The sequence below is a fragment of the Myxocyprinus asiaticus genome, chromosome 1 (assembly GCF_019703515.2).
Source record: "Myxocyprinus asiaticus isolate MX2 ecotype Aquarium Trade chromosome 1, UBuf_Myxa_2, whole genome shotgun sequence".
NCBI lineage: Eukaryota > Metazoa > Chordata > Actinopteri > Cypriniformes > Catostomidae > Myxocyprinus > Myxocyprinus asiaticus.
Window position 1 is genome coordinate 4652933 of NC_059344.1, and position 17208 is coordinate 4670140.

General features: G+C 38.6%; 1 protein-coding gene across 1 annotated transcript in view; it reads right to left on the reverse strand.

The window, feature by feature from the left end:
• Window positions 1-17208, reverse strand: part of LOC127442559 (adhesion G protein-coupled receptor L3-like) — a 332967-nt gene that overhangs the window by 212994 nt on the left and 102765 nt on the right. Inside the window, exon 2 of the mRNA XM_051700690.1 lies at window positions 16070-16264. Within this exon, the coding sequence (XP_051556650.1) occupies window positions 16070-16178 (109 nt within the window). The 5' untranslated portion in view covers window positions 16179-16264. The remainder of the gene's footprint in view (window positions 1-16069; window positions 16265-17208) is intronic.

The following is a 17208-nucleotide window of genomic DNA, read 5'->3' on the forward strand; positions in this document are numbered from 1 at the left end:
GTCTGGTGAGTTTGCTGGCCAGTCAAGCACACCAACACCATGGTCATTTAACCAACTTTTGGTGCTTTTGGCAGTGTGGGCAGGTGCCATATCCTGCTGGAAAATGAAATCAGCATCTTTAAAAAGCTGGTCAGCAGAAGGAAGCATGAAGTGCTCCAAAATTTCTTGGTAAACGGGTGCAGTGACTTTGGTTTTCAAAAAACACAATGGACCAACACCAGCAGATGACATTGCACCCCAAATCATCACAGACTGTGGAAACTTAACACTGGACCTCAAGCAACTTGGGCTATGAGCTTCTCCACCCTTCCTCCAGACTCTAGGACCTTGGTTTCCAAATGAAATACAAAACTTGCTCTCATCTGAAAAGAGGACTTTGGAACACTGGGCAACAGTCCAGTTTTTCTTCTCCTTAGCCCAGGTAAGACGCCTCTGATGTTGTCTGTGGTTCAGGAGTGGCTTAACAAGAGGAATACGACAACTGTAGCCAAATTTCTTGACATGTCTGTGTGTGGTTGATGCCTTGACCCCAGCCTCAGTCCATTCCTTGTGAAGTTCACCCAAAATCTTGAATCAATTTTGCTTGACAATCCTCATAAGGCTGCGGTTCTCTCGGTTGGTTGTGTATCTTTTTCTTCCACACTTTTTCCTTCCACTCAACTTTCTGTTTACATGCTTGGATACAGCACTCTGTGCACAGCCAGCTTCTTTGGCAATGAATGTTTGTGGCTTACCCTCCTTGTGAAGGGTGTCAATGATTGTCTTCTGGACAACTGTCAGATCAGCAGTCTTCCCCATGATTGTGTAGCCTAGTGAACCAAACTGAGAGACCATTTTGAAGGCTCAGGAAACCTTTGCAGGTGTTTTGAGTTGATTAGCTGATTGGCATGTCACCATATTCTAATTTTTTGAGATAGTGAATTGGTGGGTTTTTGTTAAATGTGAGCCAAAATCATCACAATTAAAAGAACAAAAGACTTAAACTACTTCAGTCTGTGTGCATTGAATTTATTTAATACACGAGTTTCACAATTTGAGTTGAATTACTGAAATAAATGAACTTTTCCAAGACATTCTAATTTATTGAGATGCACCTGTATATAAAAACTTATCAAATACTCTTCCTTGTGTTCATTTAGTTACATTTTTTTATTCTATTTTACTTGCACTAAACATATAGGATCTACTTGGCTACGGTGGCTGTTTAGTTAAAATGATGGTTCCTCGGACTGAAGAAAAAAAAAAATCACCCTTTTAAGCCATTTCTAAGCATGCATATCCAGTACATACATTATACCTAAATATTGAGATGTGCACCTAACATTGCCAAAAAGTTGAAAATATAGAGCTATAATTTTTTATCTATATTGCTTAGAATGGAGGGATAGAGAGAGCCGTGAACAGACGCCCCACCCACGAGCTGCTGGGTAACATGGGTCACTTTTGTTAGATGCCATACTGAATTCCAAGCAAAGCCAACAGGGCCGTGCTGAGGGTCCCCTCCTCTTTGGATGGTGTCAGAAAGCTGATAAATTCTTAATCCTCTCTACATTACATGCACCAATTGTTCTTTCTCATAAAGGCTTTCTGTTTGCAAAAGCACATGCAACTCATTCTGTATTGTTTTGAAAAGGGTCAGATGACTTTTTCACTTTGTGTGTGTGTGTGTGTGCATTTGTGCATGAATACACATCAAGGAACAAACTGATTAGAGGGTCATATGGTGAGTGGTGGTGGCGTAGTGGACTAAAGCACTGAGCTGGTAAGCAAAGGTTGTTGGTTCAATCCCATAGCCACCACCATTGTGTCCTTGAGCAAGGCACCTAACTCCAGGTTACTCCAGGGGGATTGTCCCTGTAATAAGTGCACTGTAAGTCGCTTTGGATAAAAGCATCTGCCAAATACATAAATGTAAATGTAAATATGTGTTTGGGTCATTTATTACAAACTGCTAATATAGTGCAACTCCGGAAGTAAAAAATACAATTTATTTTAACTGGAACTTATAAACCTTTAAAAGACAGACCCACCATGAACTCAGAAGTTGTTAATTGTTGACATATGCTTCTGTTTATGCCAGGGGTGGGGAACCTTTTTTTCCATTATGAGCCATTCGAGTGTTTACGAAATTATTTGCGGGCCATACAATTTCTTGCAATTTCTGATTGTGGGTTGAAATTAACATTCGCATTCCATTAAGTGCTCATGCACCAAGAAAAAACACTAAAAAGGTCCGTCTATACATACATATATATATATATATATATATATATATATATATAAAGAGAGTTAAGTGAATCAAGGCTATTTTTTTGCTTTTCAAATCATTGCTCAAATGGCCTCACGGGCCGGTTAAAATGCTCTCGCAGGCCTTATATGGCCCTGAGGCCTGACGTTCGCCACCCCTGAGTTATACCATCAGTCTGTGTTATTTCAACTTAATTTCTTTAAAAATAGTGTTAAATAGCAGATTTCATATATATGTATATGAATATAATGCAACAAAATTTAACTATATTGTTTCTATACTTCGAATCAACCAATTAAAATCTGTAATTGTATATCTTTCCATCGTTTTTATTCGTTATGTCATTTGCAATGCTTCACTGATTGCAGTTCGTGTCCTCATGAAAGACAGTAAGTACACAGTCTTTTTCATTTACTCTGATTTTCAAATACTTTTTTATAAAAAAATCTTGAGTTTGCAATGTTGTGATTCACCTCAGAGCTAGTTAGTTTGGTTCACAACTTAGAACTCGTTTGTGAAGGATTTAATCAAAATTCCTTATGGGCAAAATGAATGGGAAAAATACTTCCAGAACTGGCTGAAAATTTCATTTTATGGTCAACTATTCCATAATGCTGGTCTCCCAGCCTGGCTAAGCTAGTCTTAGCTGGTTTATCTGAGAGGCTAGCTGGATGCCTAGCCTGCTGACAAGAGCTCAAAACCCTGCTAAAACCATAAAACTAGACTAGCCTGACCATCTCAGTTGCCTGCTTAAACCAGCCTAAGTTTTGCTGGTCTAAGCAGTTACACCAATCTTTTGGTCAGAGTTAGCCAAACAAAAAATTTAGCCATGCTAGTCTGTTAGCCTTCTGAGTGGCTGTGTGATCGCTGCATGAGACCTAAGCACACACAAACAAATCAAAACCAGATTTCAGTCTACATGTGAGTGTTGTTTGTGTTGAATGTAGCAGTCACAAATGATTGATGTTCTATGTTAATCTCGCAGGTATTATGCTTGCGTCTTATTAGCATGAAAAGAGCGCACATGCATATATGAGTGTAATCCTTATGATTATGAAAAGCTTATGGTTGCGGTGTGTGGATGTGTGTGTACTTTAAACCACACATCCATTCAATTATGTTGCAGTATGTTCTATCTGAATGCCCTTAAGACAACTAGAGATGGCATACAAAGCAAATCTAAACAACAGCGCCACAAGGAAAACAGCTTAGCATCCACACATGTACACACAATCACAGTGCAGCCAACAATGTTTATGATAGGAGCTTTGCAAGCTTGTGCTTCCTGTCACACGTTTATCCACACGTCTTTGTGTTGCGGGATTTTAACGTGTGTTTGTGTGTGTCATCCGCTAAGCGGCTGAACTAGATCAGGCTGCACAAAACCTGCAGATGTTTTTTCTTGCCGAAACCTCCATACATGCAAAATAGCATGTGGCGGGGTGAGGAAGAGACAGGCATAGTGGGTGTGACGTCAGGCCTCGGAAGTGTTTATTTTAAATAATAAACAACAGAACAGGTAAAAAGGGGAAAATAAATTGACCTTAAGGGGGACAGTGTCCAAAATAATCAGGGGGATCTGGCGTCCTCGCTGTACAATGGGGCTATGTGAAGGTCGGGGAGTGAACAAAGGTTTTGGTCCAGGTTAAAGGGGCGGGGTCCAGTGGCCTCACACACACCACTCTTTTTCAGGGGCGCAAGGGGAGACGGCTCCCTGTAAGCAGCACAGGTTTTCTGGGGGAGAGAGGCATCGAGAGAAGCATTGCGGCCCGGCATCCTGGCCCATCGACCGTGACACGGGTATCAGTCCTCGGTGAAACATTTAACTCAGCTGATAAAATCTGTGATAAAATTGCTTAATATTATCAGTGTAAAGTTATATCCAATATTACAACTTTGTTACCATGATTTTAAATCACACAAAAATCAAGTAGAACAGAGATTTTATCACACTAAAAAATCAGTGAGGTTGAAACATATAATGCTCATGTCTCGTGGCTGTACTTTTGAAGCGGTGAGTATTTTTAATATTTATGGACTGGCCGCTTTCACTTTGATTGTAAGTGCTTCACTGTGACTGTGATTTTTAATTAAGGAGCAGTTCACCCAAAAATGAAAATTATCTCATCATTTACTCACCCTCATGCCATCCCAGATGTGTATGACTTTCTTTCTTCTGCCTAACACAAATTAAGATTTTTAGAAGAATATTTCAGCTCTGTAGTCCATGCAATGCAAGTGAATGGTGATCACACTTAGCTCCAAAAATCACATAAAGGAAACACAGAAGTAATCCATACAACTCCAGAGTTTAAATCTATATCTTCAGAAGCGATATGATAGGTGTGGGTGAGAAACAGAACAATATTTAAGTCATTTTTTTACTATAAATCTCCACTTTCACTTTCACTTTCAGATGTGAAATTAAAACTAAACATGCACCACATGTGACTTTCAGATGTAAAAGTGAAAGTGAAGATTTATAGTCAAAAAATGTTTTTACTTTTTGTTCTGTTTCTCACACACACCTATTTTATTGCTTCCGAAGATATAGATTTATACACTGGAGTCTTATGGATTACTTTTATGTTTAATTTATGTGATTTTTGAAGGAACAAAGTTCTGGCCACCATTCACTTGCATCATATGGAGCTATAGAGCTGAAATATTCTTCTAAAAACCTTTGTTTGTGTTCTGCTTTAGAAAGCAAGTCATACACATCTGGGACGGCATGAGGGTGAGTAAATGATATGAGAAGTTCATTTTTAGTTCATTTTTGGGTGAACTATCCCTTTAAACAAGGGACAAGTCGAAAATATTTTCTGTGGTATTCAACATTGCACTACACATTCAAATGCTGTCAATTGAGCTTAACTTGTATTGAACCCGGAATATTCCTTGAATATTCCTTCTCACGATAACGTCTGTTTGGTCTTGGCATGTAGTTTTCAGTAATCATATTGTGTAGTTGAAATGCAGCTTTAAATCTTGAAACGTGTTCTCACTCAGAACAGCTCACCGACTGAGAGGGGCACAGGGCATAATCATATATCTGTTTCTCTCGAAATAAGAGACAGAGGGGAGGGCATTGATTTAAGTACAAGAAGATTGCTTTGAAATGAATGCATAAAGAGGAGGAGAGGTTGAAGATGGATTGAGAAAATTACACAGGAGGCAGAAAACAATGTTAGAATATAAATACAGAGTAACGTGCTCTGCGTAGTAGTTTGCGGTTGACTTATTTAATAGAGAGACGTGTGTGTGTGTTTTTTGGGGGGAAAGTGGTACATGTAAAAATAAAAGTGTGTGTGTGAGAGTGTCAAAATGACCGCCATGTAAAATCGCTCTGGGGAATACAGAGGAAAACTCTAACGTAAAATCTGAAAAATATTTAAGTAAATAAATGCATTAACACATTCACACAAAAGCACAAATATAGTATATTGGAAATGCTATACATGCTTGCACAACCTCAAATGTACACATTACACGTATGGGCGAATCTTACGAAAATGTTCTGATTATTAAATGTAATTAATTGCACATATACTTTAAGCTTGTTAAATTCCTTATTACGGGATATACATATGGTCAGGGGGCATGACTGATTGCGTTAATTTCTTAACATGTTATTCGTTATACAATTAACCCCTCTTAACTAATGTGCTATATTAACGGCAAAGATCAGATTACAGTTTCTGACTTTCAATTAACTTAATAACTTTTAAGTACACTTCTTGGATTACACATTTCCAAAATAAAATCATGTGTGTTCAATACATTAAAAAGATGAATTATGCATGCTTCTGTTGAAGCCATCAGTCCACATTATCTCATAGTGGGTGGCCTGGGTAGCTCAGTGGTAAAAGACGCTGGCTACCACCCCTGAAGTTCGCTAGTTCGCTAGTTCGAATCCCAGGGCGTGCTGAGTGACTCCAGCCAGGTCTCCTGTTGCTAGGGAGGGTAGACTCACATGGGGTAACCTCCTCGTGGTCGCTATAATGTGGTTTGTTCTCGGTGTGGCGCATGGTGAGTTGAGCGGGGATGCCACGGTGGATGGCGTGAAGCCTCCACACGCGCTATGTCATGCCTCCACACGCTCAACAAGCCACGTGATAAGATGCGGTTGATGGTCACAGACACAGAGGCAACTGGAATTCATCCTCCGCCACCCGGATTGAGGCGAATCACTACGCGACCACGAGGACTTAAAAGTGCACTGGGAATTGGGCATTCCAAATTGGGTGAAAAAGGGGAAAAAATCAAAAAACAAACAAACAAAAAAAATCGTGGCATTTCTGGTGGAGAACAACACTACCCATGATCCTGAAGAGAAAAGATCCACCAATCAGAGAATTGCGGCGTACAAAGCGTGCCAAAAGTGCTCTGCAGCAACAGTGAGCTTTTTTGATGAAGACCCATATATTGAATATTGATAAGCTCAATGACATAATCAAAACTGTATCCCATCCTTTGATAAAACACAAACAGCCAGTGATCTCTGCCAATACAGTGAAAGCTTTGTTTAGTCACCACTACAGAATGTGATTTCCCGAAAAAATATAAACTGGGTATAGGGGAAGTATATGTGTGTTTCTCCCCGTTTTTTTTTTTTTCAGTGACTTGACGGATACGACAACTCTTAAGTGTGTGTGTCCAAGAGAGAGTCACACAAACAAGCTGCTTTTTCCCACATCCAAAAAGATTTTTAAGTGTTAAAAAGTTTTGAAATGCAAATAAAGGCACAAGTGTAATTCAAGCGCACACACTTGTGTACACACCAAAAAAAAAAAAGAGTCTGTTCGCACATATTCACACAGGAAACACAAGAAACGTCTTGTTTTCACTGAGTTTGCTCAGGCACATTGTAACTGGAGTTATTTAGAATTCAGAGATCCAATAGAGACCCGTTGAGCGGGTTAGCCAGTGTGCCCAAAACAAACAAAACACTCACATTCAAATGCATTTAAATGTGTTACATGAGCGGAAAACTAACACCAGTCTGTCCGCACAATTATTTACTCACCCTCATGTCATTCCAAACCCTGAGAGAGCAAAGTGACCAACTCTTTTAAGCTCAAAAAAGGACAATAAGAATATTAAAGTAGCCCATATGATTTGGGATATATTCCAAGTCTTCTTAAAAGAATAGTTTATCCAACATACGATAATTCTCTCATCATGTACTCACCCTCATGCCATCTCAAACTTGTACGATGCTAAATCTCTTAAACCCAGAGTGACCCGGTACCGGCCCTCTAGGGGGCGCTGGTCACAAAAAAAAAATGAAGGTATTACTCAACAACCACTTGCTTGATTTGCACAAAACAGGTGTCGTTTTAAAGCTTAGACTCTTATATTTACAATGAAATACAGATGATCTGACTGATTCTAAAATACTGCTTTTAAATTTGCTGATAAATTTGAACCGTTCCATTTTAAAAACTTTGCAAATTTGCGATCACAACAATCGTATAAAAAAAGACAGTAAAAAAGATTAAAAAAAAAAAAAAAAGATCACACAGTCATGTGTTATATATCTTTGGAAAGGTCTTGATTAGTAGAATACAACGAGCAAATTTGTTTCATTCCGCGACCAAACAACAGTGAGTATTAGCGTGTGAAATCCTAATGCATCTTTAAAAAAAAAAAAAAGAAAAGATAAACACCATTGCCATCCCATTTTGGTTTATTACTTCATGAACAATACACATAGTAAAAAATAATGAGATATCACAACTTACAGCAGGCAATCCTGAAACAAACAAGCCCAGACTCGATGTCATACGATTTGTAAATCCAGACAAATTCCTCAAAGAGTGTCCTGACAGCTACCGTGGCTAACGCTAATAGGGATCGTTATAGCAACTGTGTTCTCTGGGAGCGTCTCACTAAAACTCGATCCTTCATGTCACAGATGTGTAAGATCGCTCTCATTGGATCTCTAGAGAGTGTCAAATTCCATATTTGGCCAATCCACATTTCACGTGTTCAATGTAGGGTCAATCATAGAACCAGAGCGCAGCTCTCAAGCCCCTCAAGACCCCTAGTGACGCCACTGCTTTCCTTTTAGTGTATTTTGTGCTCACTATTTAGAACACTTGACCTTTTTTATTTTCCCTACATGGGCTTTTCTGCTTGCGTAGATTAAAAAGTTCCCCAATATTTCCCACATCGATAGGTAGAGGGGACAGTTGTGTGTGCAATCTGGCAACCATGTCTCAAGTTTATAATACAAACAAGTCTCCTGTGAGCTGTAGAAGTACAGAATGTATTTCCTTTAAGTGCCTGGCCAGTTAGATGCACAAACCAGAACACGCTGTTTTTAATAGTTAATCTTTTTAAGTGACCGCTATTACAGCCACAAATGCCTGCAGTCAAAATAACTTCAAATTGCACTAATTAAAACAGAAGAGGGAAGGCTGCAGTGGAATTAATTAGACACTTTTAGCAAACATACTCATGCCCGATCGCTATTATCAACTGTCCCTGAACAAAGAACTTAATTAAGAATGTCAAAAATATCATGATTGACAGAAAACTATTCTTGAACTTTTCTCTTGGAATATTTTTAGTCTAGAGTCCACTGCTAATGTTCCATGCACATTACATACTGTAGCTGTTCCAATAAGATGTACTCTGATGGGTGACCTAACATCAGCTGTAACACAACCGTTCACTGGGAATTCAGCTAGAGTCTAGAGACAAGACACCATATTCACACAAACACACTAACAACACAGCTTCAGATGGAGCAGAGTTTCTGTACGGTTGCATCATGACACAGATGAGAGAAGTTCAGGTTATTTATTTAATGAGAGAGAGAGAGAGAGAGAGAGAGAGAGAGAGCACTGATGTTAAGTGTGTGTGGGTTTACTTTACCTATAGTTTGGAGACAAACTTCTGTCTAGAAGTTAGCTAACTCTGACAAAACCCTCCTTTGGGGACATCTTCGGTGGTAAAATGATTCACAAATAACATAACTAATGTTTAAACCAGCATTTCCCAACCCGGCTGTCATCTGGCGAGATCAGGAGGTGCAGTGTGAAAAATCCTTTAAACATTTCTAAAATTAAAAATGTATATAAAACATTTAAAAAGCTGAATATCATACATTTCTCAATAGTAATAATAATAATGATTATTATAATACTGCTGCGTTTCTCTCTCGCGTGCGTGCGCAGCTCACTGCACGTTTGAGGAGTGCGTAGTGAGCCAAGGAAGCACATTGCTATACCGTGTCTCTGCAAGCGAACGACACGATACAACAATCGCTCCTGTATATAATCAATAAAGCTATCTACATTGCAAGCACGCAATATTCAAGCGATCTAGTTTTGCCTCGTCACATTGTGGTGCTCGCTCATATTACAGCAACTCTGACGAGAAATGCAGAAATAGCAAAACCTCTCTGTGCATAATGCTATCAGAACAGCTGCAGGGTAAAGAGAAACGCTTAAAACTGATTACTTCATCCTGTTCCAACTCTCATCTCTAAACATTTCTTGCAAAATGTTACTCTCAGTCACCATTTACTTTCATTGTATGGAAGGGGAAAAAAAATGAATGAAAGTGAATGTTGACTGGGACATATATTCAGCCTAAAATCTCCTTTTGTGTTCCACAGAGGAGAGAAATTCCTATAGGCTTGGAACAACATGTGGTCGAGCAATCATGACAGAATTTTCATTTTTGGGTGAACTATCCTTTTAACTACCTGTTAAATTATTTTTAAAGGTGTTTGCCAAGAGCAACAATATAAATGTAAGTCATAAATAAATGTAAGTATAAATGTAAGTCATGATTGCATAAATTGTTGGAAAACACGTAAGTCAGACATGATTGCATAAATTGCTGGAAAACACGTGACTGAAGAGAAGGGCTATAATGTTGTACTGAAAAAAAAATCCAACTGAATAAAACTAGAGGAAAGTATTGAGGAAACAAAATAAAGAGATTATGGATTGTGGATGTTTTAGTATCTTAACCATTTAAAATGTTTAATCCAATTAATTACATGACATGCGGGTCTACAGGGGGGTGCTATATCGTGAAAAATGTTTTCACTTAAAATGCTAAATCCCTGTATACATAGTTCAGGCCTATAAGGTAATGTTTAAAAGCTTAAAATCTGAACTTTTCAGAGAACACCATCACTTTCGCATTTTTCTGCGTCGCAAATTAGCACCCCCTAGAGGTAATGGTAACTATTAATTTGAATATAGAAGTATTTCACATAGCACTTAAATGGACAAGTCATATATCAACTGAAAGCTCTCATTCTCAGGAATGTGACAGTACATTTTATTTTGATGATCTTATACTACAGCCCAAAATAGCAAAAAAACTATTTATCTGCTTTTACCTTAGGCATTTGTCAAAAAAATTAGTCATTTTTTTACTAGTCTGTAAGCTTGCATGGCCGAAAAATCCAATGTTATATTTTAGATGTCCAGAACAAAATATGCCATCAAGAAGGAAAAGCATGCTAAACAAATCATCCTAAAAATATGTTTTTGACTACTGATGATAAAATTATATACATCATCGCAAAGATGAGGATCTCAGCTTTCTAATGATTGCGCTTCTAGTCCACTCAGAGACCGAGATATTCAATGAAACGATGAGGGTGGTCCATAAACTGAAAATTAGACTGAATGTCTATGGACGAACAAATCTGTGAGGGCAAAAATGCATTAGAGTGCCACCTACACTTCAGATCTGTATATTGCGATGGAATGTGATTCGTTGGGAGAGCAACAGCAACAAAAAATATATATGGGGGTGGGGGGGGATTCTGGAAAAAAAATGAGACAGTTTTTTAGCATTTAGTCTACAGTGTGTGAATGGTGAGCTTTTACATTTGAGTGTGAAAAATTGCAGGCAGCAGCCCAAAAATGCATCAGAGTTTAACGAGTTAATCAAATTAATCACAATTAATATCATACAGCATTACTTACTGAGAAAGTCCCCCAGTTAAAGATAATTCATATACAGTTGAAGTCAGAAGTTTATATACATTTAGGTTGGAGTCATTAAAACTAATTTTTTAACCACTCCAAAGATTTCATATTAGCAAACTATAGTTTTGGCAATTAGTTTAGGATATCTATTTTTCCAACAATTGTTTACAAACAGATTGTTTCACTTTTAATTGACTATCACAATTCCAGTGGGTAAGAAGTTTACATATACTAAGTTAACTGTGCTTTTAAGCAGCTTGGAAAATTTCAGTAAATGATGTCTTTAGGCAATTAGCTTCTGATAGGCTAATTGGCTAACTGGAGTCAATTGGAGGTGTACCTGTGGATGTATTTTAAGGCCTACCTTCAAACTCAGTGCCTCTTTGCTTGAGATCATGGTAACATCAATCAGCCAGATGCCTGAAGGTACCACGTTCATCTGTACAAACAATAGTAGGCAAATACAAAAAAAAACACCATGGGACCACGCAGCCATCATACCGCTCAGGAAGGAGATGCATTCTGTCTCCTAGAGATGAATGTAGTTTGATCCAAATCAATCCCAGAACAACAGCAAAGAACCTTGTGAAAATGCTGGAGGAAACAGGTAGACAAGTATCTATATCCACAGTAAAACGAGTCCTATATTGACATAACCTGAAAGGATGCTCAGCAAGGAAGAAGCCACTGCTCCAAAACCACCATAAAAAGCCAGAATACAGTTTGCAAGTGCACATGGGGACAAAGATCTTACTTTCTGGAGAAATTTCCTCTGGTCTGATGAAACAAAAATGTAACTGTTTAGCCATAATGACCAACGTTATGTTTGGAGGAAAAATAGTGAAGCTTTCAAGCTGAAGAACACCATCCCAACCATGAAGCATGGGGTGGAAGCATCATGTTGTGGGGGTGCTTTGCTGCAAGAGGGACTGGGCATTCCACAAAATAGATGGCATCATGAGGAAGGAAAATTATGTGGATATATTGAAGCAATATCTCAAGACATCAGCCATGAAGTTAAAGCTCGGTCGCAAATGGGGCTTCCAAATGGACAATGACCCCAAGTATACCTCCAAAGTTGTGGCAAAATGGCTTAAGGACAACAAAGTCAAGGTATTGGAGTGGCCATCACAAAGCCCTGACCTCAATCTGATAGAACATTTGTTGGCAGAACTGAAATGCATGTGTGAGCAAGGAGGCCTACAAACCTGACTCAGTTACACCAGTTCTATCTGGAGGAATGGGACAAATTTCCAGCAACTTATTGTGAGACACTTGTGGAAGGCTACCCAAAACATTTGACCCAGGTTAAACAATTTAAAGGCAATGCTACCAAATACTAACAAAGTGTTAGAAATAAAAGCTGAAATAAATAATTATCTCTACTATTTATGTGACATTTCACACTTTTAAAATAGTGATCCTAACTGACCTAAGACGGAATGATTTCTATGATTAAATGTCAGGAATTGTGAAAAAGGGTTTAAATGTATTTGGCTAAGGTGTATGTAAACTTCTAACTTTGTAAATAATTAATAATATTTCAAATATATATATATATATATATATATACACACATACACACAGTTGTGCTCAAAAGTTTGCATACCTTGGCAGAAATTGTGAAATTTTGGCATTGATTTTGAAAATATGACTGGTCTGTTTTTTAAGGATAGTGATCATATGAAGCCATTTATCATCACACAGTTGTCTGGCTCCTTTTTAAATCATAATAACAGAAATCACCCAAATGGCCCTGATCAAAAGTTTACATACCCTTGAATGTTTGGCCTTGTTACAGACACACAAGGTGACACACACAGGTTTAAATGGCAATTAAAGGTTCATTTCCTACACCTGTGCCTTTTTAAATTGCAATTAGTGCCTGTGCATAAATAGTCAATAAGTTTGTTAGCTCTCACATGGATGCGCTGAGCAGGCTAGATACTGGTATCTAGGCATGATATTTCGATGTAGACTTACCTAGAGTTGCAGGCCCCAGCAGACTAGCCAATAACAGCACTTGTAAAATCTCCATGGCCCCACCCTTCATTCCGAATTGGCTGGTGTAAATGACTCTGCCCCTTGCCATGGATTGGCCAGGTGAGTAGGAATTGGGGTCACTCCTAGTTTTTGGAGATCAGTGGTTTGTTCTGTGTCCCACAACACTAAAGCCATGGGGAGCAGAAAAGAACTGTCAAAAGACCTGCGTAACAAGGTAATGGAACTTTGTAAAGATGGAAAAGGATATAAAAAGATATCCAAAGCCTTGAAAATGCCAGTCAGTACTGTTCAATCACTTATTAAGAAGTGGAAAATTCTGAGATTTTTTGATACCAAGCCTAGGTCAGGTAGACCAAGAAAGATTTCAGCCACAACTGCCAGAAGAATTGTTCGGGATACAAAGAAAAACCCACAGGTAACCTCAGGAGAAATACAGGCTGCTCTGGAAAAAGACGGTGTGGTTGTTTCAAGGAGCACAATACAACAATACTTGAACAAAAATGAGCTGCATGGTCAAGTTGCCAGGAAGAAGCCTTTACTGTGCCAATGCCACAAAAGCCCGGTTACAATATGCCCGACAACACCTTGACATGCCTCACAGCTTCTGGCACACTGTAATTTGGAGTGACGAGACCAAAATAGAGCTTTATGGTCACAACCATAAGCGCTATGTTTGGAGAGGGGTGAACAAAGCCTATAGTGAAAAGAATACCATCCCCACTGTGAAGCATGGTGGTGGCTCACTGATGTTTTGGGGATGTGTGAGCTCTAAAGGCACGGGGAATCTTGTGAAAATTGATGACAAGATGAATGCAGCATGTTATCCAAAAATACTGGCAGACAATTTGCATTCTTCTGCATGAAAGCTGCGCATGGGACGCACTTGGACTTTCCAGCATGACAATGACCCTAAGCACAAGGCCAAGTTGACCCTCCAGTGGTTACAGCAGAAAAAGGTGAAGGTTCTAGAGTGGCCATCACAGTCTCCTGACCTTAATATCATTGAGCCACTCTGGGGAGATCTCAAATGTGCGGTTCATGCAAGACGACCAAAGACTTTGTATGACCTGGAGGCATTTTGCCAAGACGAATGGGCAGCTATACCACCTGCAAGAATTTGGGGCCTCATAGACAACTATTACAAAAGACTGCACGCTGTCAATGATGCTAAAAGGGGCAATACACAGTATTAAGAACTAAGGGTATGCAGACTTTTGAACAGGGGTCATTTCATTTTTTCTTTGCTGCCATGTTTTGCCATGTTTAACCTACAGTTGAATATGAATCCCATAGGAAATAAAAGAAATGTGTTTTGCCCGCTCACTCGTGTTTTCTTTAAAAACGGTACATATATTACCAATTCTCCAAGGGTATGCAAACTTTTGAGCACAACTGTATATATAATATGTAGGGCCTATACTAAATATATAATATGGAATTAAATTCAGTTTGCATTAAAAAATAAAATAAAATTGACAGATGAATAAAGCATTGATTAGACAATATAAAAAAATACTTGAGAACTCAGTATATTGTTTGTTTAATTCTGATATCTTTGAAAAAGCCTACAGTTGACAGCAATCTGTTCTGCATTGAGTTCATCAGTGTGTCAAGTTCTCGCAGTACATGTTCTTGCGTTCCATCTGAGCTATGTTTAATTGTCGCTCTATGTACATGTACGTGCCTCAGACAGACGCGCTTGGAGCATCTCACTGGTATTCAGCATCACAAACGATGCATTTTTAACATGCAGTGTCAAGTTAAAAGTAGTAGAAACTTTGAAAATCGTGCCTCAAGATTCCTGTAACCTGCTGTGCTTCCACAGTGAGTGCTTCTCATTCTATGGCTGCACTGCTTGTGAGGTTTGTTGAGACACACTGCCACCTATTGATACGGCCTGAATTGTTCATATGGTAGGAAAATCAGTATTTTCATTATGAAATTTACTTAAGGATCAGTGGGCACGATCAATTGCGTAAATTTTTTTAATGCATTATTTTCTATATAATTAATCACACTAAATTAACGCGTTAAATCGACAGCCTTACAAATGACTTCTCTAAAGTTCTCTAAAAATTGTAATCTGATTACTTCAAGTAATCACATTACTCATTAAGTAAAATGTTTTTGTTTTTCTGCCCAACGAATTCAAAATTATGTCTATATTTCACCTTGTTCATTGTCGGACGTCATACACTTGTTTCTCCCTTACAATAAGGGGTGCACGTCCTTCAGCTGTCACAGAACCATAAACACATGTACCATTTTTGGTGTGTGCATTTAAAAACACAGTCTTTAGGGCTTTGTGTGTGTATATGTCAGAGTATTTCAGGTTATTTGCACTTTGTTGTGTGAGTTCACATACTGTGAGTCTCACACAACTGTATGGAGGGGAAAATGGAATAATATAAAACAATAGCGGTTTTAATTAGACAAGCTGCAGCACATGGATACCCCAAAACAAACAATAAATAAATAATTATTAACCGCATACTCAGTGTTGTATTAACTACCCAATCACAGGTGCTTTTACCCATGGCAGCCTAGTTGAGTTCTGTTACTATCTGTATCCACCATAAGGAAAAGGTGAGGTTTAACTGTTTCAGGTCAAATTAGTTTTTCAAATGTTGATTTATTCATACATATAGTACCTTGGTTAAATGTAAATGGTAACTGCATTTTACTGACATTTGAACTTCTAAATATTAACTTATATGAAAAATGTAACACATATGAAAAGTTCCCCATATGATATTCGATTCAGATTTGAGAACAGATAAGCAAAAACTCTTTTCATCAAACTCCAGGGTTTACCTTGACCTGCTGTAGGCATGATATTTCGATGTAGACTTACCTAGAGTTGCAGGCCCCAGCAGACTAGCCAATAACAGCACTTGTAAAACCTCCATGGCCCCACCCCTCATTCCGAATTGGCTGGTGTAAATGACTCTGCCCCTTGCCATGGATTGGCCAGGTGAGTAGGAATTGGGGTCACTCCTAGTTTTTGGAGATCAGTGGTTTGTTCTGTGTCCCACAACACTAAAGTCACCTATGAACACACAAAGTAGAAACTGTATGTTAGCACTGATTTGACAACTGATAAAATATAATTTACTCAACACATCAAGGGTTCAGCATCGAGCAATATCAAGTCGCTGCTCACTAACAAGAAAGTACCGATAAGTACCATGTTACTACCATGGCTGATTGGACAGGGTACCATGTTAGAAGCATGTTTTTGGACATGTAACACTGCAAAACCATAGTTTTTGGCATATACCATGGTAGACCTTTGGAGTCCCATGTAAATACCAGGATATATTAATATGGAAATCATTTAGTGGAATGTTATATGTCAAAGTGCCTTGCTATTAACATCTGTGACAAGCTACACCACACTACTTGACATAATTTTTCAGAAGACGTGCGAGCGATTGCTCCATATATGACAGCCATGGAATTTTGAGTCAAAGGTCAACATGACAAGGAAATTTTCACTCATCAATTATGTGGCAAAGAAAAGAAGAAAAATAAATCAGGTCAACACACTCAGTTCACTTACAGAATACAGCTGCAGGCAGTACATTAATAAATAACTCCACATGTCTTTGTAGGAGCCAAGGTGTAAAGTCTCATGATGCTTTGCACCTTTGCTTTAGTGTTAATGAGAACTCATACCAGTTAGAAAATAACACCAAATTACGATCATAAACAGGCATATGGCACTTCTTCTATAGCAGATGCAGAACACACGCACATTCAACCACATACAGGTTTGAAAGAGATAGACATAACGTCAAGGGGAGCGATTCACTGTGGTTACCAACGAGCTTTTCATCACCTCTTTCTCCTTCCCCCCTCCATCTCTCACTCGCTCTTTCCTTCTTGCAGAATTCTGTTGTTTTTGCTGTTGGGCTCCAGGGATAAAGCTTCCTGTTGTATGCTGGAGTGCTCAGCTCACTGTCGTGGATATGAATAGATGCTTATGTTTAC